Source organism: Strigops habroptila, chromosome 7, assembly GCF_004027225.2.
Source record: "Strigops habroptila isolate Jane chromosome 7, bStrHab1.2.pri, whole genome shotgun sequence".
Taxonomy (NCBI): Eukaryota; Metazoa; Chordata; class Aves; order Psittaciformes; family Psittacidae; genus Strigops; species Strigops habroptila.
In genome coordinates, this window is record NC_044283.2 from 57,991,245 (window position 1) to 58,016,954 (window position 25,710).

Here is a 25,710-nt window from a genome sequence, read left to right on the forward strand (position 1 = left end):
CATTGCCTACAAACCACTTATATATCTGCCCCTTAAGTAACAATTTGCTCCTTCCAGTTTTATTTTTCCATTGTTTTCCATTTGCTTTCCTTTCCCAGAAAAGCCTCTACTGGCAAACACATCCTGACCTGGAGCTTTCCTCAGCCTCACATCTGCCTCTAAGCTCTCTCTTCCCTTATCTCTGAAACCAAGGCCACTCCCAATGTCAACAATTTTTGATACCTCCTTGACTTGACATCTGACATCCCCCTCACCCTGAAGTCCAGTGGCCATAACTTACAGTGTGGGGTGGTGCCTTCAGCTCTCATTTATAATTTATTTTAAGGATTACTTTGGGATGAAGGGTACCTGGAGATGCAGGATGTTACCACTTAGGGTTATTCTATCAGAGAGAGTTAAAATTAGACCCAAAAGAAGTGGGAGATCATCCCCTGCTAACCCTGAAGCATGCCCAGAGGATATGACAGCGATGGATCAGACCTGCAACAGCTCCATGCTTCACCACAGCAGGAGCTCACTGCCACCGTCACCAGCTCATTCCTGAGTGCTACCGACGGGACAGCCATGGAAACTGGGGCAGCGCAACAAAGCTCTGAATTAGCTTCAGTGGTATTTTCTGTTTGAGCCAAGCCTTGCCCCTTGTCTGCCTGCAGACTCCCCAGGAATGCTGAGTCTTGGCTGCTCTGTTAGAGCTATAGGCTTTTATAAATTGCCTTTTTTAGGTACACCTGTGCAGGAGGGGCACCTATAGGGCTTTTCTCTCCAGGGCTGTGGATCCCAAACACAAGTCTCAAATACTCCTGACAAACCTTTCATATTCCAGGTAGGGGTCTAATGGACCAAAGGAAGCCCACCTGAGCACTGAGCACAAATTAAGCTCATAACGTCCCAGGCATTTTCTAACATTTATCAAAATCTTTCCTTCTGCAGAACCCAATGCAGCAGAGTATAGGGAGGGGAGATAAAAAGCCTTCTTTCTGGCTGATGTGCTACATCCCAGAGGTAATATTTGCTGAATTACCACTTTCTCCACCTTTGGGGAGCCATAACCAGCAGGGTAGCGCTAAAGTCTGATTGCAGGGTGGAAACAACATTCATTTCCCCACCCCCGGAACCACTAGATGAACTAGCTGTGTTTGTGTGTATATATTTGTGTATACCCTTCTTCCTCCACAAAACGAATTACAATTAGGGTTACCTGATCAAACATCAAATGAAAAAGGATGTTATAGAAGATTTGCATTTGAAACACCTGTCTCAATATAATGTGTATTCTTTAAAAAGTGCTTTTTTAAAACGTAGACAAGCAAACCCAAAATTGATACCCATAAAAACATTTGTGATTTCAGCTTCTTTAAGTTAGGTGTGCTCTATCAGAACTGTAGGTAAAGATCTGGTTTTGCCAACAATAACCAAGCATACTAGAAAAAAAAGATAAATTATGAGACACTCAATCCTCTACTAACCCAGCTTGAAGCCAAGAGCATCCCTGATAGACTGGAATACATTTCATCGAACAACAAAACTTTCCAATTGATTGCTGACAATGTAACCATTGTGTCAGCAAAATTTCCCATGCTGCCTGTCTCTCCCTACCACCCTGCTATGCAGAAAGATGGGTGCACAACGGAGCCCTGTTTAAACCTTCCTTGTTGGAGGGCATCCTCAGTTTTCTCTGAAATATGTATTCAGTCCACACCATCCTTGGTGACCAAGGTTAGGCAAGCTGCTGCAGACGTGCAGCTGGCATGTGGCAATGGTGCGAATGATGACAGGTAATGATTTCGTGAACACAGCCCATTATCTGGGTAGTCAGCGGGAGACACGGAGAAGGATTTGTCTCACCACATTCATGCAGAGAAGCTTTAAGTTGCAGGAAGATCAGCTGGATATTTATTCCAGGTCTACACTTCTGGCACTAGGAAGAAGTGTTAGGGAAGACAATGCCATTGCACACCCGACATATCACAGCATCCTCCAAGAGCTCTCAGGTAAAGAAAGGTTCATTTTATTCCCAGGCAGGTAGGCCAAGGATTGAAAGAGCTACGGAGAGCTAGAAAAATACTTCAGCCACTGAAAAGTGGGGCAGCCACTCAAATGCTGTCCTGAGAACATCAAGTTGTGACAGAGATGTGCCAAGAGAAAGAAAGAGTCAAGTGTGTGCTCCTTGGAGAACTCCTGCATCATGGGTCAGTGAAGGAGTTTGTGAAGCAGGCACAAGTCAAAGCTCTTTTGTTGTTTGAAATTAGTCCCTTTGAGATGTTTTAATCCTAACTAAATAAAGAAAATTCTTTGGGTTGAATATTTAGAAAACCATTGTCTCATTGAGAGCAAAATGGCAGGTGGGCTGCAAGAGGAATGGGCTGTGCCCAGTAGTATGGATAGAGTCCTTTGCAGCCAGTGCCCTTAGGAGTGGGTCAAGTATGACTTTGAAGACTTCTCTTTCCCTTAATTTTTGCACTTCATTATTTTTCCCATAGGAAAAAAGAAAATGCAAACACAGTGGATGAGACATTTAGGTCAAGACTTTCATAAGCAGGATCTCAATGTTAGTGTCTGAACAAGTGGCCTGAGAAAGCAGTATCTCCCACTCCCTTAAAAAAGCACTGGCCTTTTGAGTACCAGGTTATTTTGGGGACTTGGTCTTTTCCTCAAAGTTTCATTTTCCCATAGCAGAGGCCTCAGGAGTGCAATCTAATGAAGTTGCACAGAAAACCCTACAAGAATAAGGCCCCCATTTCACTCAGACTAACTGGGAAATCCTGAGTGCACTTTGCTGAGCACTGACTTCTATATTTACATAACACCTCAAATAACTATAATTTCCAGAAAACCACAAACATCCTCTTCATGCATCTACATGAATGCTCAATTCTGGCACATGCTCTTCCAAATCTCAATCTGGAGATGCCCTTCTCCTTGGCAACAGAGGGAATCCAATGGATGGTTTAGCCCATCACACTTTAAATAGCTCAAGATGGCTGAAATCCCTCCCAGAGTTTGCTACCTCTGTATATATCTCTGAATTTGCCAGACAGAATTAGAAGCAGGGCCAGCCGTTATTACAGCCAGGTTAGATTAGCACTCATGGGTAGAGCAGTGTTTTAGGACTAAAGAACATCTGCTTCAGATTTGCTCTGAAAAAACCTGAAGAGCACCTGTGTTGCCCTATTTCTCCCCATTCACTGGCAAAAAGCTCCATACCAGCCTACATGTACCTTCTGCCTCCCATGTCACTGTTCAAGATCCAAATTGATTATCTTGGGTGCTCAAAAAAACGATCTCCTTTCTTACCAGCTTTTGAACAAGTTTCACTGCTGGAGATAGAATTTCTATACATGTATTTCTGAATTGCTTTGCACAATATACTCTATAAGTCTTCAGAAAATACTATGCAAAATGGAGCACTGACGCACTTTGCATCTGGAACTGAAAGGGATTAATAATTACTGAAATATTTTGATTTGCCTTTCTTCCTATAAAAACTGTATTAATTACTAGCAATAATACCAGACATTACTTAAGGAAACAGACTACCATATACTAAACTTGTTAACCTGGTAGTGCAGAGCATGGCAGCACATAGTCCCAAATTCAGTATAGCTTTAAAGCCTAGGCTTAAGGTCATTTAAACCAATGCTTAAGAATCTAGCTCAGGCCGATTTAATTTCTCAACCACAGACCCAAACTTTTAAACTCTCATTCACTCGCATCCTCCAAAGGAGATGAGAAAAAGTTAGATCAGCACCAAAAGATGAGGCAGGATTAACACAAGGATCCAACATCTCTCCCAAGTGGCGTCTCCCTAGCAACAGAGATCTGTTGACCCCAGGTCGCGTTATAGAGGACGAGAGCATAAGAAATGCATTTTGCTATATACCAGAGAACAAATGAAATCATATGTAAGGGATCAATGTTGCAATAGCACAAGGCAGGTCCTGCTCTATTTCTGTGCCCATCAACTCAGTCCCAACAAGCAGTGAATCAGACTTAATCTTTTGCACAAACTCCACCAAACACTGTTTCGATTGAAAAAGGCTTAAGGTGAGATTTACTCTTCTCCATACAAGCTCCTGCCACAACCACTGTCAAGACACTGGCATGCATTAAAACATGACACTAAATCATGAAGTGTGTTGTATTTCTTTTTAAACACAACTAAATATTTCTTTGAAAAGGATTTGTACCATCTAAATTTTAGTTCAGCTCCTGTTCATCTACAAGAGGCATCTTCTTCCTCTGCAGTCTTACTGTGCTATAGCTGTTGAGGCTACCGTAACACTACACACTGATACTTCAACATAAAGCTAAGTCACAGACAGAGAGCAACAGGAAGGACATAAGTAACAGAAATAGTGTCTTAGGGAACAAGGACCCTGTTCCTGAATAAATGTCCCCAGGAACAAGGAAAATCTGTGATGAAAACCTAAGTTTTATAAAACATAGCTAATTTGCTCAATTGCCTCAGAACAGACTGGTGTGGGTTTTTTGTCCTTTTTTTTTTTCTTTCCCTAAAGATTTCCATGGAGATACCAACGTCCCTCACACCAAGCACTCTGAAAGCTAATAATATAATATCTGCTGCTTTTACACCTCACCAAGACACCTGATGCACAGCACTTCATCACCTGTGCTGGTCTTCCAGGTGCTGGAGGTGACAATCCAACATTCTGGCTATTTGATGAGATGTGTGTCCAGTTCTTGCTATTTCCAGGTTTGTGATTTTTCTTTCAGCTGCCAACAAATTTTCAAACATATGATATGCCACAGATCTTGTGGTTTGGATTTCTTCCAGCACTCCACTAACATCTGCCAAATTCCTGTTAAATCCAGCACTGGCTGATGAGCACTTACCAATGGTGTGAAACTTAATGCAAGTAACTAGTGGAAGCTTGGGAGCAATTAAATTTTAATCAGAGAGAAGTTCAGTTTTCAGCATTGTGAGTTATCTCTAGTGTCTAAATAGCCAATATCTATAATAATCCTCTTCTCTTGTAATCAGCAGCATCGAGCTGCAGAAAGAGAGAAAAGTAACTGCTTCAGAAGTCGCCTTCCCAAGAAAGCCACCCACCATATTAATAATCTGTGCAGCCTTTCTCTCTGACATGCCACCTGTATCCCAAATTACTAAATTGTGTTTTCTAGGCAGATCCAAGCATCTGCCCTTCTCCTGGCTGCATCTCTTCAGTCTCCTGCTTGAGATGGCCCCTCATGCCTGGCTCTGACGGCAGAGCTGCTCATCTCACTGCTCTCCAGTGCATTTTAGGCCAAAGGAGCAAGGCCAATGCTTCCCTTCAAAAGTATGTACAGCTTCCTTCCACCCTCCTTCCAACATGCACCAGGTTGTTGACGGAGAGCTGGCTCTTGCCTGGGTTCTTGGCTTCTTCCTCCAGCTGGGCTTGGGGCAGTGGGATCCCCCCTAACCTGCTCCAAATCCCTTCTCCCCGTGGGCTACAAATTTACAGATCTTCTGCCAAAGGCAGCCTAATCCACAGCCTTTCCCGTCCTTGTAAACATGCAGGATGAACACGATGGCTTCTCATAACATAAATCAAGCCTTTCTACATCTCAGTAAGTGACAGATGCAAGTCGCAGTCCTTTTATTATGCTGCCACAGTAGGATCAAAGCTTTCCCACTGTTCATCCAAGTTCAGAAGTCCTGTGTCATCAACCTAAAGACTATTTTTGCATGCAAAAAATAGGACCAACATAGCAAGCAAAGCTCAGCACCTCCCAGGCTGTTCTTAATGGAAAACGCACACCTCAACACAAGAGTTGATGGCTGAGGTCTGGGAACCACTCGCGGAAACGGAAGGTCCCTTCAAAAGCCACTCTTCAGTACAAAATCTTTCTTTTAAGGCAGCCATGCAATCAGAGCCAGGCTTCAGGGAAACATAAAATGCAGCAGCAAGCTCCCTGGCCTCAGAAGGCTATAGAGAAAGCAGAGGAGATAACAGAAGCTGGGGATTTTTTCTTTTTATTTCTTCGCAAGTGAAAATATCCTAAACACACTCAGCAAGTGTGTTTAGGATATTTAGCAAGCAGCTTGGGGAAGTTAGATGAACAGCTGCCTGGAACTGAGCAGTAATTCATCCATTTTGCTCTCTGTTAATGAACAGAGACAATGGAAAATCAGTAGATGCAGAAACCCCACAATTTTTATGGATTTACAGACTGATTTTCTGTACCTCATCTAGTCATTTTTATGCCTGTGCAAAGTGATGGTACAGTTGGTGTAAAGTACTACTGAATTATCATACGGATATTTTTACCCTCCATTTCCACTGGTGCGGCAAATGGCTACAGGTGTCAAAGGCAAAAGAAAATGTGTAAAATGTGTCCTTTAGCAAAGAAAAGGAATATTCAGCAAAACTAAAAATGAAATGAATTTGTTATCCCCACTGCTGTCTCCAGTTCAGATAACATGCAGGGATATGTACTACTTTGTCTCCAGTAAACTGTGTTTTCCTCTCCACCTCTGCCCCAAATTCTTCCCATTTAAACTGGTGTGCAACCACCAGGATCTCTCTAGAGAAAGGCAGGAGAAGCATTAGTCCCAGCTGCAATTCTGTGCTGAAAAGCCTCTTTCTCCCATATTTCTCACCCAGTAAGACCTGTACCCCACTATACATTTTCTCTTGGTACATTACAGCTTGCAGCGCAAATCCAACTGGATTAATGATAAAGTGCGCTAGGCTCAAGGAGAGATTGAACACAGAATGAACAAACCGTGTTCTGAATTGCATGGCCTCTCCTGGATCCTAGTTAAAGCTTTTTTCCATAAAAAACACTGTGTAGGTTAAGAGAAACATCTTCGTAAAACGTGTGTGCAGCTATCAGACAATGTCCTTTCTTTAGTTAATGGCAAATTTTAAGGCCATGGTCATTATGACAAGACAGCTATGCCCATGCGCAAATGCAAAATACTTTTGAAGCTGAATATATCCAGAGTTCAAAAATGAATCAAATCCCAAGTACCACTAACAGAAAGTAAGGGGAAATTTCATTTCTAACCAAACCAGCAAGGATAATGCAGCCCAGTACAATGCCATAACAGTATACACACTTGAATAAACTACCCCTCTCCAAAAATCCAAACGGAGACTCTACTTCTTCCACTGGTTTGCAGACTTTTAGAACAAGAAGGCATCATGGCATCATCTGCTCTGACCCGCCGATACAACCCACGTGCCAAAAACTCAGGCACTGTCAGATCAGTTTCACTTGTAACTGCTGAATCTCCCTGCTGAGAAAGCAGTGATTCTTAGCCAAAAATTGGCTCGCAACCCTGTATCACTGCATTGAGTTACTACAAAGCTACTCCAGTTAAACCCCAGAATTATTAAGCAGAGCACAACCGACTCATAACTGATCTTATACAGTGTAACTTCTGCATGCATGCACACAAGCCCCATAAACAAACAAACAGGCCCCCAGAAACTGCAGGTCAAGAACAAACAGACAAAATCTTCACTTTAAAAAGAAGATAAAATCTTACCAATTTTCCAGGTGAAATTATCTATGTCTATATTTGCTATCTAGAATGCAGTGAGTACCAGAGTCTCCAAAAACCATGGCAACCAAAATATGTGAGAAACACTTCTTTTTATTTCTTTCTTTTTTATTTCTTTCTTAAATAGTTCTTCACATGGCTGAGACTCCTGCTTTGGTTTTTAAAATAAAAAGGTGGTGACTAGAAGGCTTCAACCTGGAGTGCATCTGCTGGATGAGCCATGCATGATTTCAGAGCTTTGGGAGATTTTGCACCATGTCTCTTTGGGTCTTTTCCATCAACTGCATTCAATCAAAGACTTCAGCTACCCCTCACTCACAGCCAGTATCTTTATCTGTGTGCATCCACCCTTGGAAGGAGTTTTTCTATCTGAGAAGTAGCCACATCCAACAATATGAGGTATTTGGAAAGACCTTCCCACACACCCACAGCGCTATATAATTTTCTTTTGCTTATAATTTTTTACCATTGTCCACTTAAAGAAAAGGTGCAACACCATCAACGAAAAGCAGAGCAACAACCTGCATTAGGGCAAGAGCCAAGAGAGCAGCAATTTACAGCTCTCTCACTGAAGGAAGGGCAGAGATTACTGCCATTTAAACCCACTTCCACCTTGCAATTTCCACCATTTCCTGTTACTTTTCAGCCCAGTATCTGACTTGAAGAGAAGCCCATCTCCTTCTGCTTGGGAATTACATCATACTTCAAGGCAATGTACATCTTGCTATGGACAAAATTAAGTCGAATAAAACCAATTTCCACTCTGACATTATTCAAACATTGCCACAACCAAACAGAGTAGAAAGACAAATGAAAAACCCAAGTGCTCAAGTGATTTCATAGAGTAAAAACACAGATTTGAACCCCTCCTACTGAAGATGGATACTCTGTAGTATATTAGGGCCTGTGCACTGTAAAATTCTGTGACTTTTAGCTATACTCATAATTTTAATTATCATGTACTACACTCCCTTATGCAACAGCTTAAATCCCCCTATGTGATTATTTTTTTCTGTAATACCACACTTTGGGAACAAACCTAGACAAAAGAAGCATTAAGGGTTACAGCCTCAGTAACTATGCTGGGAATGGCTATGGTTCACCCTTGCTTGGGGCTTTTACTGTAACTGTGTGAAGTACCTTTGCCTTTTGAAAAGCGCTGCACAGAAAACTCTTAGCTATCCAGTCAGTAATAGTAGCTTCTTTAAAGATTTCTGATAAACTGCATCCATCAGTCTTTAAGCGGACACTTAAAGAGAAAAAAAATCTTAGTATCTTTGGACCTAGTAAAAGTTTCCTATATATTCTTTATTCTTCACATGTGTAGCTTTTGGCCAGCTACCCACAGAAGTCCTTCCCTATCTCCTGAGGCTGCAATGGAGAGGCAGAAGAGATTTTTGCTAAATTCTTTCTTATGTGACAGCGACTTGCAGTCCCCAACTCTGAACCCCCTCATCTAGCATAGTATCACAAAAAGCCCCCTTTGCAACTCACTCCAACAGTCCCGACGCAGCTTCAGGAAACAAAGCACATGAGCAGAAGCATCCGTGCCATTTAAATACAGGGATGCAGGTTAAAACAAACCTCTAAGCAGCAAAGTGAATGTACGATGTGCCTCCTCCTCCCCACTAACCAGCAAGGCGCGGGGAAGCAGTAGCTGCAGTACCACCCTGAGGACACAAAGAGCAGAGCCAAGGCTGCGTCTCAGCCCTGCCTGCAAATTTCAGGGAGTATTTCCAATCCTCTTCCTGTTTTTCCCTTCTATTCCCACCCCACCCAGCCCCAGTCCCCCCACATTCTTTTTTGGCTGTGTGAACAAATGATAAGTCTGTGGAAATCAGAGAACAAAGGGAAGATCAAAGAGTGCAGGTAGCTAGATCATTATGTTTCCCAGCTGGGGCAAAAGTTTAAGCCTCCAGAGCTTACTTGCCAAGTTATTTTAGAGTTGTGCCAAGAGAGCTGTGCCCTCTGAAGCTTCCTGGCATAGGAACTGTTGCGAAGCAAAGCAATGAGGTTTCCAGTGCTGCAGGGGGGATGTCAGGCTGCAGGAGCCACCAACTACACACACATCTAGTTAATTCAAGTGCAATTATGGTCAATAAATCTGCTCATTACTTATACCTCTTTAGCACTGGAATCTGAAAGATGCTGGTTTATATATCCTCTAGGGGGATGTGAGGATTTTGGGGCAGAAGCTAGTTTTATTACCATCCAAATAATAACTTGGAGGCTGAGGCGCTCACAGGCCACTCTCTCCCTCATGCAGCACCACTCCAGGGGTTGTCAACGCCTCTGGGATGAACCTCTACATGGGCAATATGTTGGGGATTGGGCTGGAAGAGTGGATGAGAAAACCAGTCTAGAAATACCACCACATCCCTGATGGGATTTAGCTAGAGAAAATAACAGGACTGTAACTGTAGCTTGGGCTTTTCACTAGGAGCCCTTATTGCTCTGCCTTTTCTAGCAAGCTGTAGATGGATGCTTGGTCTTATCCCATCTTGTCATCCTTGAAATAGGCAGGTAACCAGATGGTGAATACACTTCAAACGCTGCCAGGTAGCCAGAAACTAAAGCTCAGTCCCTTCACCAGATGCAGTGTCCAAACACCCAGAGTTGAAATTCATTGATGCAACCTCTCCTCATCTTGCATTAACCTCTATGCCCTAACGCAGTCAGGAGACAGGTATTTGACAAGTGTTTTTGACCTGGTACTACCTGGTTAAAGGCAAGCCCTTTCCAGGCATGCTGGGTGTGAGTCTGTACATCTGTTCAAAGTCCACTCAGAGTCTCAAACAGCAGTGCCTGCAGCAACACAGGCACTTCACTATTTGGTTTGAACCTACCAGAGAGGGATGCTACCATGCTGACCTGACAAGGCAGGAGGGACAGGTACTACTATCTCTTAAAGCACTGAAAGTCACCTTAGAAAAGCAACCTTTATGTCTGGAAATGCTCAAAGATGCAGGTGGGGGGGGGGGGGGCAGAACCTACTTTGCTCAGCATGCACCTCTGTTTCTCCATCCTCACCACTCACGTAATACGCTCAAGAGGTTTCCCAGAACCTCTTGCACCGCTGGATACAATCTGTACTACATAGCTGTTCATGCAGCTCTTTGTTTTTTCCTATGTTGCCTTTCCTCCCACATTTTTCTCCTATTGAATTTTTGCAAGACTTGTAGCTTTGAGCTAGCTACAAATGGGGGTAAAATGATTTGTGCTAACACACTTTCCTTCTTTGCCATGCCAGTGTTCTTTTAAAACCCCAAAACACACCTCTGGGAGCATGTTTTCTGGATGTAATTTGTAATCGTCTGTGCAAACAGAACAGAAGGAATATGCTAATTTCATTAGCTACTGATTGCAAAAGTCAATACTCCTTGAGCCATTTGTGCAATTTCTCATCTTGCCAATTCTTCTGGGAAAAAACCAAGAAAAGTCAGAAAGTGTAAAATGTTTTATCCATTTGTGCGGGTTAGCAACAATGATGCCTAGAGAGCAAAACTAACAAAAAGTATTTTAAATTACAATCCCATTTCTTTTCTGTGTGGAAAGGATACGACATGTATTGGTTGCTGATTTCAGAAATATCTGAACATTAATTATGCCGTGTCAGTAATATTTGACCAACTCCACAATTACCTTTTCTCTTTTCTTGCAATCCTAGAGCTTCTACAAACCCCAAAAGACCACTTGCCATTTCTAAGAATGGTACGTGAAATAAACAGCCACAAAGTTAGAGGGTGCCACAGCTAAAAAATCAGTTTCTATGGAAAATAGATATAGGTGTGAATGCATGAAATGACTAATGTCACAACCAGAACAAAGAAACAACAATAAAATCTGGCCTCTGGATGACAAGCAATGGGTCCTAGGTCATGCCCAGTATTTCCAATTGTTAAGAAGGAGTGACCCTTTATTAATACCATACCATGGGACAGTGAAGGACCACATGGGCAGAGCAATGCCTGGAGATGCGGCCCACCACATTGCTCCTAACAGAATTATGCTGAGTAAAGGGGTCCTGCTTTTAACTATTGGTGCACTATGTCATTCTTTTGGGTTTTCCACAAGCTTTATTCCTGTAAAAGCTGTTTTAGCTCTTGCTCTTGTGTTCACTTCCATTTGCCAGGGCAAGCATGACATTCCAGAGAGACAGACTCACAACCCTGTGCTGAGCCAGGCCCTGCGCCGTCATACGCTGCCCGCTCCCCAACACTGCAGCTCAGTAGCAAAATTTAGCATTGATATCCTGGTTTATTGCAATATAAATACTTCTATACAATTAACATGTGCTCTGCATGTTCTACAAACACTACATCAGAGACTTCAGGTACTCTGAGAAGCACTATGCCAGCAAGCAGGAGAGCCTACCTCCAGTGATGACAGCACTGGGACCGCGTGTGCAGGAGCTCCTGCTTCATGGGGACTCACAAAGATTAAGTCAGATCTCATTAAATATTTAGGATCTTAATTTCTCAGTGATTTCAATAGGTAGGTAAGTATCAAAAGAGAAACCAGAGATCTCTATGTAGAGTCAGATGGGAGTTTTAAGGGTCTGCAGAGCACAAACGGCTCTAAGTAAGTGTATTAAGTGAGCGTAGTCCCAGTGCTATGGCACCGAAAAACTTCAGCTCTCTCCCAGGAACCATTTCACTGAAAGCAGAGGACAGTTGACACAGCAGCCCTGCATTTGAAAAGAGGGCCTCGAGATTTCACTGTGAGCAAACAAATCCCTTCCCAGTAGACGAAGCTCAGCACCTGCCATTCTCTAGTCTGCAGCCTTTGTTCACTCCAGTAATGAACACCTTTGTAAAAAAAGCTGTAGATTAGAAAAGGAATTAACCTCCAAACAAAAGAAGCTTAATTAAGCATTGCACTAAAATAAAACAGAGGGGAAGTATAGATTAAAAAAAAAGAAAGGAAAAAAGACAAGACAGCTGCACAGACTTAATTCCAATTTCCCCTCTTGTAGGTCATTTTACCCAATGTAATTTCCTTTCTGTGTTTGGGTGAGTTTGTTACTAGAGGCACTGCCCATTACAGGAGGGTTTTTGTTGCTTTCTATTCGCTTATACCTTTTTTAATGCTTTGCATTACAAGCCCTGCATCAAAAAAAAAAAAAAAAAAGAAAAAAAAAAGGCAAACCAGATTTAAATTAGACTTTGGGAGTATGCCATTTCATAAACTTCTCCCCAGAGAGCTTCAGCTAATTAAACAAATGATTGCAAAATACTCACAATGTCAAGCCTGTCAGCTTATATGCAAAATATCTACACCAAGCTGTAGTTATTTAACCAAACACAATGTGGAAGAGCAATGCGCTGTAAAGATAAGCAAAAACTTAAGGGGGCACACACTTTTTAAAACTATGGGTAGATTATGGAGAGGCCAAGGACTTTGAACATCCCTGCCTATGACCTTGGAAGCTAGCAGGTACAGCTGTGATGATCTGGAAAGAACAGGATCTGAAGAGCTGGGTGGCCAGGCTGAGAAGGGGACTTCCACAGATTAAAAAAAGGGATGAGCATACTACCGGGCTGCTCTCAACATTTGAGTTGAGCTTTGTGCTACTGCCAAAAGGGCAGGTTACGAGTGGTTAATGATGCTGAAAGAAATCTCTGTATTTTTGCTGTTAAATTGCAGCAACTTGGTGCAGACGCTGGAAAGAAGCAAGCACGTAGGAATGAGTGCCTGGGGTAGGAAACCAGGAATATAAATGTTACGTGATTAGTCTGTGCATAGTTCCTGTAGGCAGTGAAAGTCTCAACTGTCCAAAGCTAAAGGATTTTAAATCTCTGTATACATTACATAAAAGCATAGTTTAAAAACATAATTCTTCCCTTCCCATCATTTCCATCTCATTTTGTCTTCCTCTAAGCCATGCAGCTTGCCCAGCAAGCTCCCTGTGCCCATCCTCTTTGCCTAAACCATGCAAGCCATCTTCATTTTCTGGTACTTCTCTCCCATTGACCTCATCCCCAATCCACATCCTGGCAGTCCACCACTCTTTATTCTTCCCATTTTCTCTTTACAACACACACCTCTAGTATGAAGTACCCACTGCCTCCCAGGGCCAACTACTCCTACCCCTCAGACTATATTTAATTTGCCCAAGCGAGTGACACTTCCCAGGCCAACCACCTTAGCTTTCCGATGGATTTTATGATCAGGTGCACACAATGAAGTATAACATAAATTATTACAGTCTTGTCTAAGAAAATGTAATATTAACTTTCCTAAAGCCCTGTTAAGGGTCAAAGAACCCATTGTACAAGGTTTGAGCAAAACAGAAAATGAGAAGGGAAGAGAGAGAAGGGAAAAAAAGTGGCTCTGCTCATCATGGCAAGGTCACAGGCTGAAGCTGATGTTAAACAACCACTAACAGTGTTAGGATGCTGGAAAGCCCTTGATGGGTTTCCCAGCCCTGCTTGAGAGATGCTGCTTGCTGGGGATCTGGCAAACACGATTGACATCAGCGTGCTCTGTGTCCCCTGGTTTAGAAGCTGAGATTAAGAGGGGATAATCCTTACTGTACCGATCCAGGTGCAAACCCAGCTCTGGTACACTGAATGTTTGAAGATGGGAAAGACGGTAGTAGGAGGCAAAAATTATCTTTCTCATGTGCCATGGCCGTGATAACCCTGGATACTCCTGAGGACACCGTCCTGGTAAAATCAGCCAGAAGCAAGGCAAGCCAGAATTGAGATGAGCTCCTACTCATCCAGTCCTCCCTCTTCAAGGCTGCTTCATGCCTTGGCAGCAGTATTAATGAGAAAACAGTTTTGAAAGGGGAAACTCAGTTCGGAACATTCTTTCAGGAGGAATGCCAAGATCCTTCTTTGTTTATTTTACTTGTTGTGTAAACATTTTTTAAATACTAATCAATACAGTCTGTAGAGCATATTTTTTAAAATAACCAGCAAGGACATATCTTGCTCATGAGTCTGGCCTTTTCTTTGACTGCAAGCACGTTGCCATTTTACTTTATATATTGTCCTGGCTACTACTTGATTGTAGGCTCTTAGTCAATCAGCTTAAATGAACCAGAAGGTACCAAAATCACATAATAGACACCAGCATTGGAAACGATCAGGAAATAGGAATTAAGGGTGAATGCTCTATTTAAATTATCAAAACACATTAAGGCATGAGAAAGCTGAGAAATTTCTCACTGAATGTGTCTGGTAAAAGCATTCAGTTTGCTTCTGCCAGTTCCCTCTTAGCAGCACTGGTTCCAGATCTGCTCAACAATTTTAAAGTTCCGTGAACAAATTCTTTCATTTGTTTGGTTTTCTCTCATTTTCTGTGTGAATTCTTCTCAAATTCAAGCTTACTTTTTGCCTCTAAATATGAGTGACAATCTGCAGATACTCTAATCAAAATGGTGCATTAACTTCACTCCCCCCCCGCCCTTAACTTCTTCAATGTACAGAACCCAGCTTACATAGTCATGATCACAAAACATTAACAAAATGTACCTCTTCCTTAGCAACAGCTATAGTATCAGGGGAATGCAGCCCACAATACAGCTTGATCTAGAAGCACAATAAAATATAAATAAGCTTGTTACACTTCAGTGGCACACAGGATTCCACTGTGAAGGGCCTTCATGATTTTAGAATCCTCATCTTCTTTTTACTCTCCAGCACAGATTATTTAGAAGAAGATTTATGGGCACGCATTCCCTTTTATTCCAGAAAATGAAACGTAATTGTTTACTCAGTAACAGCATTATTTTGCTGCATGTCTACTACTAAATTTCTGGGCATAATACAGACAAGCACACACACACTTCTGTGCAAAGCAGTGCTCATAATGAAATAAAGACGAAAATGGGACTTAGAGACAATCTAAACGGGAGACTGCCATGAGAGCATCCTTAATTGTGGTCATTTTTTAATGAAGAAAGCACAAGCAATTTTCTCCGAAAAACAGCTGCAATGAAACAAGTGCTAATACTTGCTGCAAATAAACTCTTTATCTAGAGCCCTCTGTAAGACTTGCTGTGTACCGTATCTGCAAAAAGAACAGCATCCTCAGCTGGGTAAGGGCAAAGTCTTCTCCTTGCCCCAAGACCAGCTGGTACTCTCCATCCCTGAAAGCTCCTTGGCCAACAGCCCCATGTCTGTTGCACCCTCATGCACACTCACCTGCTAACTCTTATAATTACATTTAAGCAACCTTAATATCTCTTATCAAAGGCAACAAAGGTCTTTTAAATACTGCTTCTTGCGAGTTTTCAAGGAGAATGAACTTCATCAAGCCAATATGAAGACAATAAAAAAAATATTTGGAGCTAGAGGATAGCAATCCTTGTCTTCTGAGCAAATATTCCAGTTATCAAGCCAAATTTACTTGGCTGAAAGACTTAAATCATGACGCCTTTTATAAGGGAGCCAAGATATTATCTTAGCAATAGGGCTCCATAATGTTTATCTATAAATCAGTATTTCGTATGCGTTTATTAAGGTTGGAATTTCCAAAAGCATCTTTCAAGAGTGAGGTACCCAATTCATGGGCATAAATTTCCCTCTGAATGGATTATATCACATCAGTAGAATTCCTCTGTAACAACGCACAAAGGGAAGAATCAAAATTCAACAGTCCACCTTAAGAAAATTCAAGGGCCAAAGCAATCTCTAAACTCCAACATTTCAGAAAGCACCATACCACTGACTGGTGGAAATCTCTCATTTCCAGCAATTTCTGATTCAACCCAAGATGATTCCAAGAGCCAAGTGCTGCAAAAAAACTGCCTACCTACAGAAAATCCCACTGCACAGCTGAAGAGTCATCAAATGAACACAAAACTCTTCAACTCACTACTGTCAACAACAGTATGTCTGAGCCTAACCTGATTTGCTTGTATGGGAAATGAGCTGCCTGCCTTTCTAGAGATGCATAGCTTGAGTCTAATGAACTTCAATGACAGCACACTGAGCTTGCTCATTGACTAGTAAGATACTTCTACATTTTATTGGAAGGCACTGAGACTACACCACTGAATAGCACAAGTCTTTACCAGTTGCTCTTCCTAACTTGTCTAAAACCACAACTTACATTTCTTTCATAAGGTTGATCTGCTTTCTTCAGATGCAACATACACACAGTAAAAAAATAACAAGAATGAAAAGAATTAAAGAGTTACAAAAATATTTTCCAGGAGAAGATGCTATAGATGTAACATGATATTCCACCACTGCAAATACGTTAGCATACATGCCACTCAGAAATCCAAGTCAAAAGTCTATTAAACTTTAATATTTTGCTGGACAAACATACCATTCATTCTCTAGCCTTAAAAAAATTTGGTACTGGCATAGGAAGTACTATAAATTGTGTTAGCTGGATAATTTTTCATCCAGATTTATACCTATGGAAGAATAAAACAAATATTACCCCTGTAGCCACAATAGAATAAAACAGGTTTTCTCATTAAATAACAATATACCAATAATATACCAATAGCACTATATCAGAGGTGGCTTCCTACCTGTATTACTAATAAATCATCTTCCCAAATTTAGAATATCTACTTCTCTACCAGGTTTTAACCCAAAAAGAAGGCCATAGATTAAAAAAAATATTAAATAGTAAAAATGTATAAAAGGCATTTTTTAAATGGACCCACGCCAATCTAATCTTTTGAATTTGTACTTATTTCATTTGTGAATATCTACAGACCCTGCACAGAACAACAGGGATCCTATGTCCTGCTCTAACACACACGTTTCCAAAGGACTCCTCTAGAAAAACACCATTGTCCTATCCTCCATCCTTTCAGGTGATGATGACACACTTCACATATATCATGGAGCACTTCTATAAATCGGCACCATAGGACATAACACAAGAGAAGATGCAACATACAGCAAAGGATGCAAGCAGTATGGCTGCAGTGGCAGACAAAGACTTTCCAAGGGCTAAGCTCTTCAACTGTGGCAGGGGGCTCTCATAGGAAGTGTTACCTCACATCGTACGCCTTTTTAATGTCTCAAACAGGCAAAATTAAGACCGGTTATGCCTCTCAATCAAAACACTGCAGACCAGAATTCTCTTTCAAACCAGAATATAGGTTAGGAAATCAGTAGACCTGAAATTTGATCTCTCATATGATTTATTTGCCATCTTCTCCCATTACACAAATATAAATATAACAGGCATTTTTCTGCAGCCCTGAAATGATCCAGAATTAACACCAGATGACAAAATGGACCATGTACCAGGAGGAGAAAAAGTTACAGTAAAAGCTCCTTCCCATTAATGGGTCCATTCATTCATATGGCCACTATTCCACAGGGGAGCTGGACATAAATTATGTATTTGACATCTAGTTATAGACGATTATATCTGACATAATGAAGTTATAATGAAAGGAGTTTGCACATTGTTTGGTTATTAAGTGCCCATTTCTTGTCCCTGCACCAGGTGCAATGGTGATAGGCCATACAAATCATCCAGAAGAAATGCCAAAATGGGCTCCCTTACTGATAAAGCACCACACATGTTTATTAATTTAACAGCTTGTCTGATGTCTCCCCCATCTGCTCATTTAAAACAGTTATTTGCCCTATAAATATTTCAGAAAGAGAAGTGTAGCCAAAAATTAGTCTGGCAGAAAAGAGGGGAAAAAAAAATTAGTTTGAGAAGGGTCTCATGCTGTATGAAGCACTGTGCTCTTTTTTCCACACTGAATTGGTTCAGCAGCTTTTTTTCAAGCTGGTAATAGGACATTCACTTTAGATTAGTGATGCTTGAGGATGCACCCACCACAGCTGACTCTGCTTTACAGCTGTTGCCACTGTGAAGTGGGTGAAAACTTCCACTGCTGATGATGAGTGGCACAAGTCAGCACAGCGGAAAATGAAACCCACTGTCAAAAGAATCTCCTGAGTGGACGTCTATGTCCATTTTGAGCTTATCAGGTCATATGACTGCTTCAAACAGACTACAAAGAATAACATTTCAAGGTATCTTTAAATCAGTTCACGATGATCTCCCATAACGAAACTCCTTTGCAAGGCACCAGCTAGCTGGTAAAAAAAGCTAGTTAAAAAGTGCTTTGTTTTAGTTTTAGATGATTAGGAATAATAGAAAAGGTGTTAAACAATGCTCAGACTGTGTTGTGTCATGTCCTTCTCCCCAAATCCTTAAATATTTTCAAGTGTAAATACTTTGAACAGTTCCCACCAGCATACAGGATTTAGCACTCCTTCTTGAAAGACTTTGTTAGCTCCAGCTTTCTGCTAGAGCAAGCACTGTTATCTTATAAATAAACAGCAATGCCCCAAGGTGCCCCTCTGCAACAAAAACACACGTTCCAAAGAAATAAGAGCAACAGTTCAACACCACAGCAAAAAAGAAAATAGCGAACGGCATGCAATTAACTCGTTCTGCCTATGGGTAGCTACAGGATGTAAAATGGTACCTTGCTGATGATAAGAAGCAAACAGAAAGACTGCAGGCTGGCTGCAAGATTTCTAGGAGCTCTGGCTACCCCAGTTATGATACTAGTTATCATCATTCATGATACCTAATGAGGAATTAATAAATACAGAGCATGGCCAATGTTCAAAGATGCTGCCTGCTTCAGGGAAATCAATGTAGTACAGGAAGGTGGACGTTTTGGTACAGATCAGAGCCACTATGGCTGATTTTTAGAGAGCTCTGGATAGGACTGAGGAAAGCATCATACGTTAGAGTCCACCCCTCCACCGTCTTCATAACCCAAACGAGCTTCATACCTGGAAATATATTCCTGCATCCACATCTACCACACTGCTCAAAACTCACCCTGTCAACCACACTGAGCAGTTTGAAGAGTCATCTCAGACCTGGAAACTAAGGGTTTGAGATGAACCTGCCCATCACAACATAAAGCAAGTTCAAATGAAAAATAAACAGCAAAGCAACCCAACAAATAAATCTGTACAGACCTCTTCAAAACAAGACAGCTGAAAATTCACAGTGCACATGAAAGTTGTAGTCATTGGACAACTTTTCCATTGGCTGTGCAGGTATGTTGAACAGTCATCTCCCACCCAACTGGTGCAACATCAGCTACCTGTGTACCTCATATATTGTGCTTGCCTGAAAAAACACGTGGGATGAGAATATGGGGTGTGTTTGTTGCTGGCTTGCTGCAGTGAGCACTCATTCCTCATGGCAGAGGGAGTGAGATCCTCTGGTGGCCTCGGGGCAGTCGTGAAGTGGAGTCCCTGAGAGCAGTCATACTTGGAGAAAAAGCTGAGCAAAAGCAAAGAAGAAAACCCTGTACACAACCAAGGAAGAGACAGACATTATATAGCACCCTGGCATTGCATAGGGAAAAAGGGAATAAGGGTCCTGAGCATGGGGGATCCCAACCAGCTCCCAGTGCATGGTCCTCTCTTGGTTCAAAGGCATTGAAGTGGCCACTCCTCTGGACTCTCCTGTCTGAAGGATGTCAGGAAAATAATATTGCCATAAGAAGCTGGAAGTATATAGATGTAACTAACATTAAAGGGAAGGAGCAGGATGAGTAAAAAAAAAGGACTTCAGAGAGAAGTAAAAGGACACTGTAAAGGACTCTTGAGCTGAGGTAATGGCTTTCCCAGGGGAACTAAAGCAGAAAATGAAAAAGCCTGGAAAGAGGAGGTTCTTAGTCACCATCAGCTTAGAGCAGGAGCTCCTCAACAGTACCTCTCTCATAGCTGGGCCCAGGGAGGGAGAGGCAAGAATGCTGGTGTCTCAGGGCCTGGCAAGCACGGGATGTGTGCCCCTGTGTGTCAGCTTGAATTAAAGCAAGGAATGCCACTGGGCCTCGTTGCCCAGTGCTCTCCTTTCTCTGGACCTGGGAAGGAGGACTGGGGCTGTGCAGTGAGCCCAGCTGTCAGATCCTCCCACATCATCATCTGCAAAGCCATCGACCCTCTCTGGGACCTTTGGGAGAGAGAAAAAATAAAAAGGCCCAGGATGTGTGCATCCAAAACCCTGCTCTATTTCTGGTAATAAGATTTCACAGTCTTTCTAACATTCAGGAACAGTGCTCCCTCAGATGTTGCAAATGCAAAGAGGGAGAAAAATGGCAGAATGGATCTAGCTTTTGACTGAAGAAAGCATAAAGGGACATGCCACTGAGCTGGAGAAGAAAGGGGGAAAAGCCATAAAAACCTCTGGCTATCTCCCTGACATGCTTCCCAAGGGGTAAGGAGAGATTCTGTGTGTATGGAAGCTGAAGCTCACAACTGCGATTAACAGGAAAAAAAACCCACAGTGCCTTAACTGGGGCCAAAATAACCTCCTTGGTTAGAGAAATCTGCACATAAGGGTGAGAACCTTCCATCCCTCCTTTGCTATTTATTTCTAGAACTGGGGAACAATACATGGTTTTGCTTACCAATTCATGTTTTGGAAATGTACTGACTTCAAGCATATCAATCTCCAAGACAACTACTCCCTGAGCTTCAGCTTTGAAGGAAACCTTTCCAAAAAGCTAGCTCAACATGGGAGGAGAGCTCCTCAGACCGTCTAGCTTAAAACACCAGGCATATATTTCATGTTTAATATGATTCCACATATATGCTAAAATCTGATTCTGTAAAGCTTATAAATAGTTTTAGCATGTGGATTCAGTGAGTTTAATTCACTTATTTGCTGTGGTTTAGTACCTGGCAGAATTTGAGTCCAAACACTAAATTTAATTTATTGCTATGTATGATAATTCCATAAAATCCCTTTCTAAGCAAGAGTATCAGCATTTCCCTCTTCTGCAAAACTCCTTGCTATTGTCAGTAACCACTGATCCATTTTTAAACACAGGTTTAATCTTCAGTCTATGAGATCACCACTTGAGGTCTCAGCTACCCCTGCAATTATTTTGCATGCAGATGGTGTAAACAGTTGCATAAAAATCATGTAATCACATCCAGATCGTTAGACTGAGAGGAGGTGTAAAAATAATGGTTAACAGTGCTTCATATACGGAACTAATTTTAAAACACCCTCAAATTAAAAAGGGACTGGGGAATAAGAAATGTCTTGATAAAAAATGCTGATTCAGGGCCTCATTTCTATTAAGTGATTTACAGTGTCATTACTGCATTACTGTACAGAGCAGTGGTTCAGAGTAATTACCCCGTAATGCACGATGACACTAATGTACTAGCAAACTACTGAGGTTTATACTCTCTTCACTACCAGCGTCAGGACTCCGAAAGGCAGGTAAAAATGCCCTGCATGCATAAACAATGTGTGTAAATGTCACCAGTGATAAAATTTTTAAAAAGGAGAAGGAAGAGGCAGTTACAAGTAAATCTGCCAGCTGAGAATTGCAACTGCATAGGCCCACAGGAGCACTAAAGCTGTATCGTTTTTTGATAATCCAGGAAGGAAAGATGCTTTTATATCCCTACCCCTTTTATATTCCAGGTTTTCAAGTAGTTTAGAAGAAGGTGAACAGAGGTCATGGAGTGCTAGGAGATTGTACGTGACTAACATGACTCACGACAAGGGCAGATTTGGAGGACTGTGAATCCTACCCTGGCTCTATTTCCATTTGCTACAATTAAAATTGCATGGTGGCTTCTTTTTTTTGCTACTCCAACTGCAACATTGACCTGCATCTGGTGCTCATCTCAGTGTAAGGGGGGATGCAGAAGGGAAATGAAGAGCATCAAAGCAACAGCCAAAAGCATTAGCGATGCATGATGACTGTCGTAATGCTGCTCTTTTTTTAGAGTTCCAGCTGTTGGAAATGTGAAGAACCAATGAGAGCTTCAGGACAGAGATGATTTTGGCTCCTTTGTTTAAATAGCTCTTGTGGTTATGGGATGAAGCTTGGAACATGACCTGAGCACGTCCTAAGGTGTCACAAAATGCAAACAAAAAAAACCTTCATTACCCTCACAGACTTAGGAAAGACAAAAACCCATCCATGATTATTACAACACTCCAATGGATTTTGGGCGCTGAAGTTGGAAATGAGGCAGCAGACGCATAAGTATTACTACACATGTCAGATCTCAGGGCCAGAGAAAACCCTTGTTCTTTCCCCAGAAGACAGTACCAATTAATACATTTTTAACACCCCCTAGTCACCACCTGATAGATTGATGCCTTCAGAGCTGACTGCCTCCCTGGCCTTCTCCTATTAAGTTACACGAGGGGATTCAAGTCCTTTTACCAGCACATAGCAGCAGTAATATCAGTCCTTCCACCCTGAGCAGCTCTTTCTTTAAGAACTCTCATGGGGGGGGTGAAGGCCCTGGTGGAAGCAGTTAATGTAGCAATTTACATCGGATAAATTCCATTTTACCTTCTCTGCACATGCTGCAACTGTTCTGCCTGACCCACTTTGCCCTACTTCTGGTGGCAGCACCATTCATCTTGCAGAGGCAGCTATGCACTCATGCATGGCTCTTTTATCTTGGAGACAGCAAGGCACAGCTTTCTTGGCTGCTGGTGTTTCAACATCCTTGAGTCTTCCATAGACTGCTCCAGATCCCACTGCAAAGATTTACTTATTCTCAGTAAGCTCTGAATCATCACATCCAACACCAAAGACAGATGTGAGCAAGAGAGTCCTAGAAGTCATAACTGTATATACCTTTACTGGAGTGCTCTGCTAAAAAAGCAAGGTAGTAAACTTTACCACAGAACTGGAGGTTTTCAAGTGGTTTAGAAGAAGGTGAATGGAGGTTGTGGACTGCCAGGAGACTATTTGTGACCAGCCTGACTCCTGACAAGACCAGATTTGGAGAGAGGACTGTGAATCCAGCATCCTCACACTGAATTTCCACCACCCAACACATGGTTCCACATTGCAGAGATGCAAGAGAAATCACCAAGGAATAATAGTGCTGAGGTTGCTTCTGTACAACAAGAGTCAATTCCTTAGTTTTTGTTACTGCATCAGCTAAGAAAACACATTCACACTTACAAAGAGAAAAACCCCAGTAAATGCTTACTCAATCAAGCTACAGATCTAGAGCATCCACATGGATCCTGGTGGAAGAGCTCACTCAAAACTAAGGGAGCCTTTCATGCCAAAAGCATTAACAGTATGCTTTCAATTAGCCCACAAAGTCCTTAGGCTATTTGGAGGAGCAGGGTTTGCAGTTGCAGCTGCAATTCACCAACACAAAGGATTTTGTCTCCCAGAATATGAGAGATGGATAAAGAAGTGAGATTTAGAAGACAGCTTTCTTCATATTACACAATGACAGCGTGCCTATCCTGATTAATCCTGCATTAACATGTTGCATTTTTCAATCATGAACACTTAGAGAAACGTGTGCACACAAACACATATTTGCAGCCTTATAGTGTTAGGGCAGAATGGCAACAATCACTGTAAAGGTGTCCTGGTTTCAGCTGGGAGAGAGTTATTTTTCTTCCTAGTAGCTGGTGCAGTGCTGCGTTTTGGCTTTAGTCTGAGAACAAAGCTGATAACACACCAATGTTTTAGTTGTTGCTCAGTAGCACTTACCCTGATCAAGGACTTTTCAGTCTCTCATGCTCTGCCAGTGAGAAGGGGCACAAGAAGCAAGGAGGAAGCACAGCCAGGATACCTGACCCAAACTAGCCAAAGGGGTATTCCATACCACAGCACGTCATGCCCAGCACAGAAACTGGGGGGAGTTACTGGAAGGGACCAATCACTGCTTGGGGAATCTGAGTATCAGTCAGCGGGTGGTGAGCAATTGTATTGTGCATCACTGCTGCTGCTTGTTGTTTTTTGTTTGGTTGGTTTGGTTTTTTTAGTTCTCCTGCCACCAGTCCCCTGTGCCTGTGCACTGTCATTAGGAAGGAAAAGAGGAAGGCAGAGGGCAGGATGTAAGGCATACCTGTCCCTGCAGAAGTAATGGGAACAGCAAAATAGCGTTTGGGCAAGCTGGTATGTTCAAAGCTATGTAATGGGGCACATGGGACATAGTCATCTCCCATACAGTCCTCTTGCAGGAATTCATTTACTCCTGAGAGTGTCCTTGGATGACGGGTGGTAACTTTATCATGGAGGCTCTATGAACAAGTGAGGTGCACTCATGCTTATGGCAGGTTTGCAACGCATGTGCATGGAGACTGTGTCACTGACTCACCCTTGGATGGCGGTCTCTCCAGATCCGAATCGAGGTGGATAGGTGGGGCAATGTAGGAGACCTGCCCATGGTGAGCCTGTCCTGTGGACAAATAAGTGTTTTAGTTCCACTGTTTCCTACAGAGATCTATCAGGGCTATAATTAAACATAAAGGATTTTAATGGCACTGGATTCAAAATAGATTTGCAAGTATTTTTCTCTACTGTATACTTTTCACAATGAACTTCTATTTTGGAGACACCTGATGAAACGTTGAAAACACTCCCATTTCTTTTGTTTTTTCCATGCAGACATGGGTACTGTGTTGACCTTTAGTTATACCTCCCTTACAACTACCATTCAATCTGTTAATCTCACTCTCAGAGGGAAGCAAGCATTTCTGTGTCACAGCAATTTTTGAAAGAAGCGTGGTATGAAGTACAAATGCATCTGTTTTTCCCACCTGCAGAAGACGCAGATATCAGTTTGCAGAGTTTGGCATTGCTTTCACCTGGGTGGAAGCTTTTTGGTTCCCAAAACCACCATGCAGTTTCCCAGTTGCTAAAGACTTAATTCTTCTCCAGTAATTTGGAGGTAACTATATCAAGAAACTTATAAATAAAACTTATAAATAAACTTTTTATTTATAATAAAAACGTTGTTATAATTCATCTATTTACTACAACAATTTACAGGGTTGTTAATCTCTTTTTCTAAACATGGAAAGTTAATGACACATACATTACGACAACAGTTAGAGTAACCTTCCCGTTTCAAGTAATATTCGTGCTGCAATAAAAGCAGTTGATTCCTCTTATGAGACACATTTCAAATAATTAATACGGCTCCCTGTTGACACTTGCTGTTGTTGCTCCAAGCAATTTTGAAGCTAGCGTCAAGGCAGCAGAGCAGCGGTACAGTCTTCAGGCTTCTTTGTAAATGACACCCAGGAATACCACAAGTGCAGTATGCTGGTGCACATAATACACTGAAAACATCTCTTCAGGGGGATGAAATATTAATGGGAAAGAGGAAAAAAAAAAATAAGTGTGTCTAGGCAGGATATATTTACTGCTTCGCTCTGAGGCTGACTCAGATAATTTACATTATTAGCCATTACAACAACTGGACGTTATT

At 41.9% G+C, this 25,710-nt stretch overlaps 1 protein-coding gene across 22 annotated transcripts in view; it reads right to left on the reverse strand.

The window, feature by feature from the left end:
• Positions 1-25,710, reverse strand: part of ADGRL3 (adhesion G protein-coupled receptor L3) — a 515,916-nt gene that overhangs the window by 123,257 nt on the left and 366,949 nt on the right. For 21 of the 22 annotated variants that reach the window (XM_030492003.1, XM_030492008.1, XM_030492007.1 and 18 more), the window contains one exon: positions 24,595-24,675. The exons of the other annotated variant lie outside the window; for it this stretch is intronic. In XM_030492003.1, the coding sequence (XP_030347863.1) occupies positions 24,595-24,675 (81 nt within the window). The remainder of the gene's footprint in view (positions 1-24,594; positions 24,676-25,710) is intronic. 22 annotated transcript variants of the gene reach the window in all.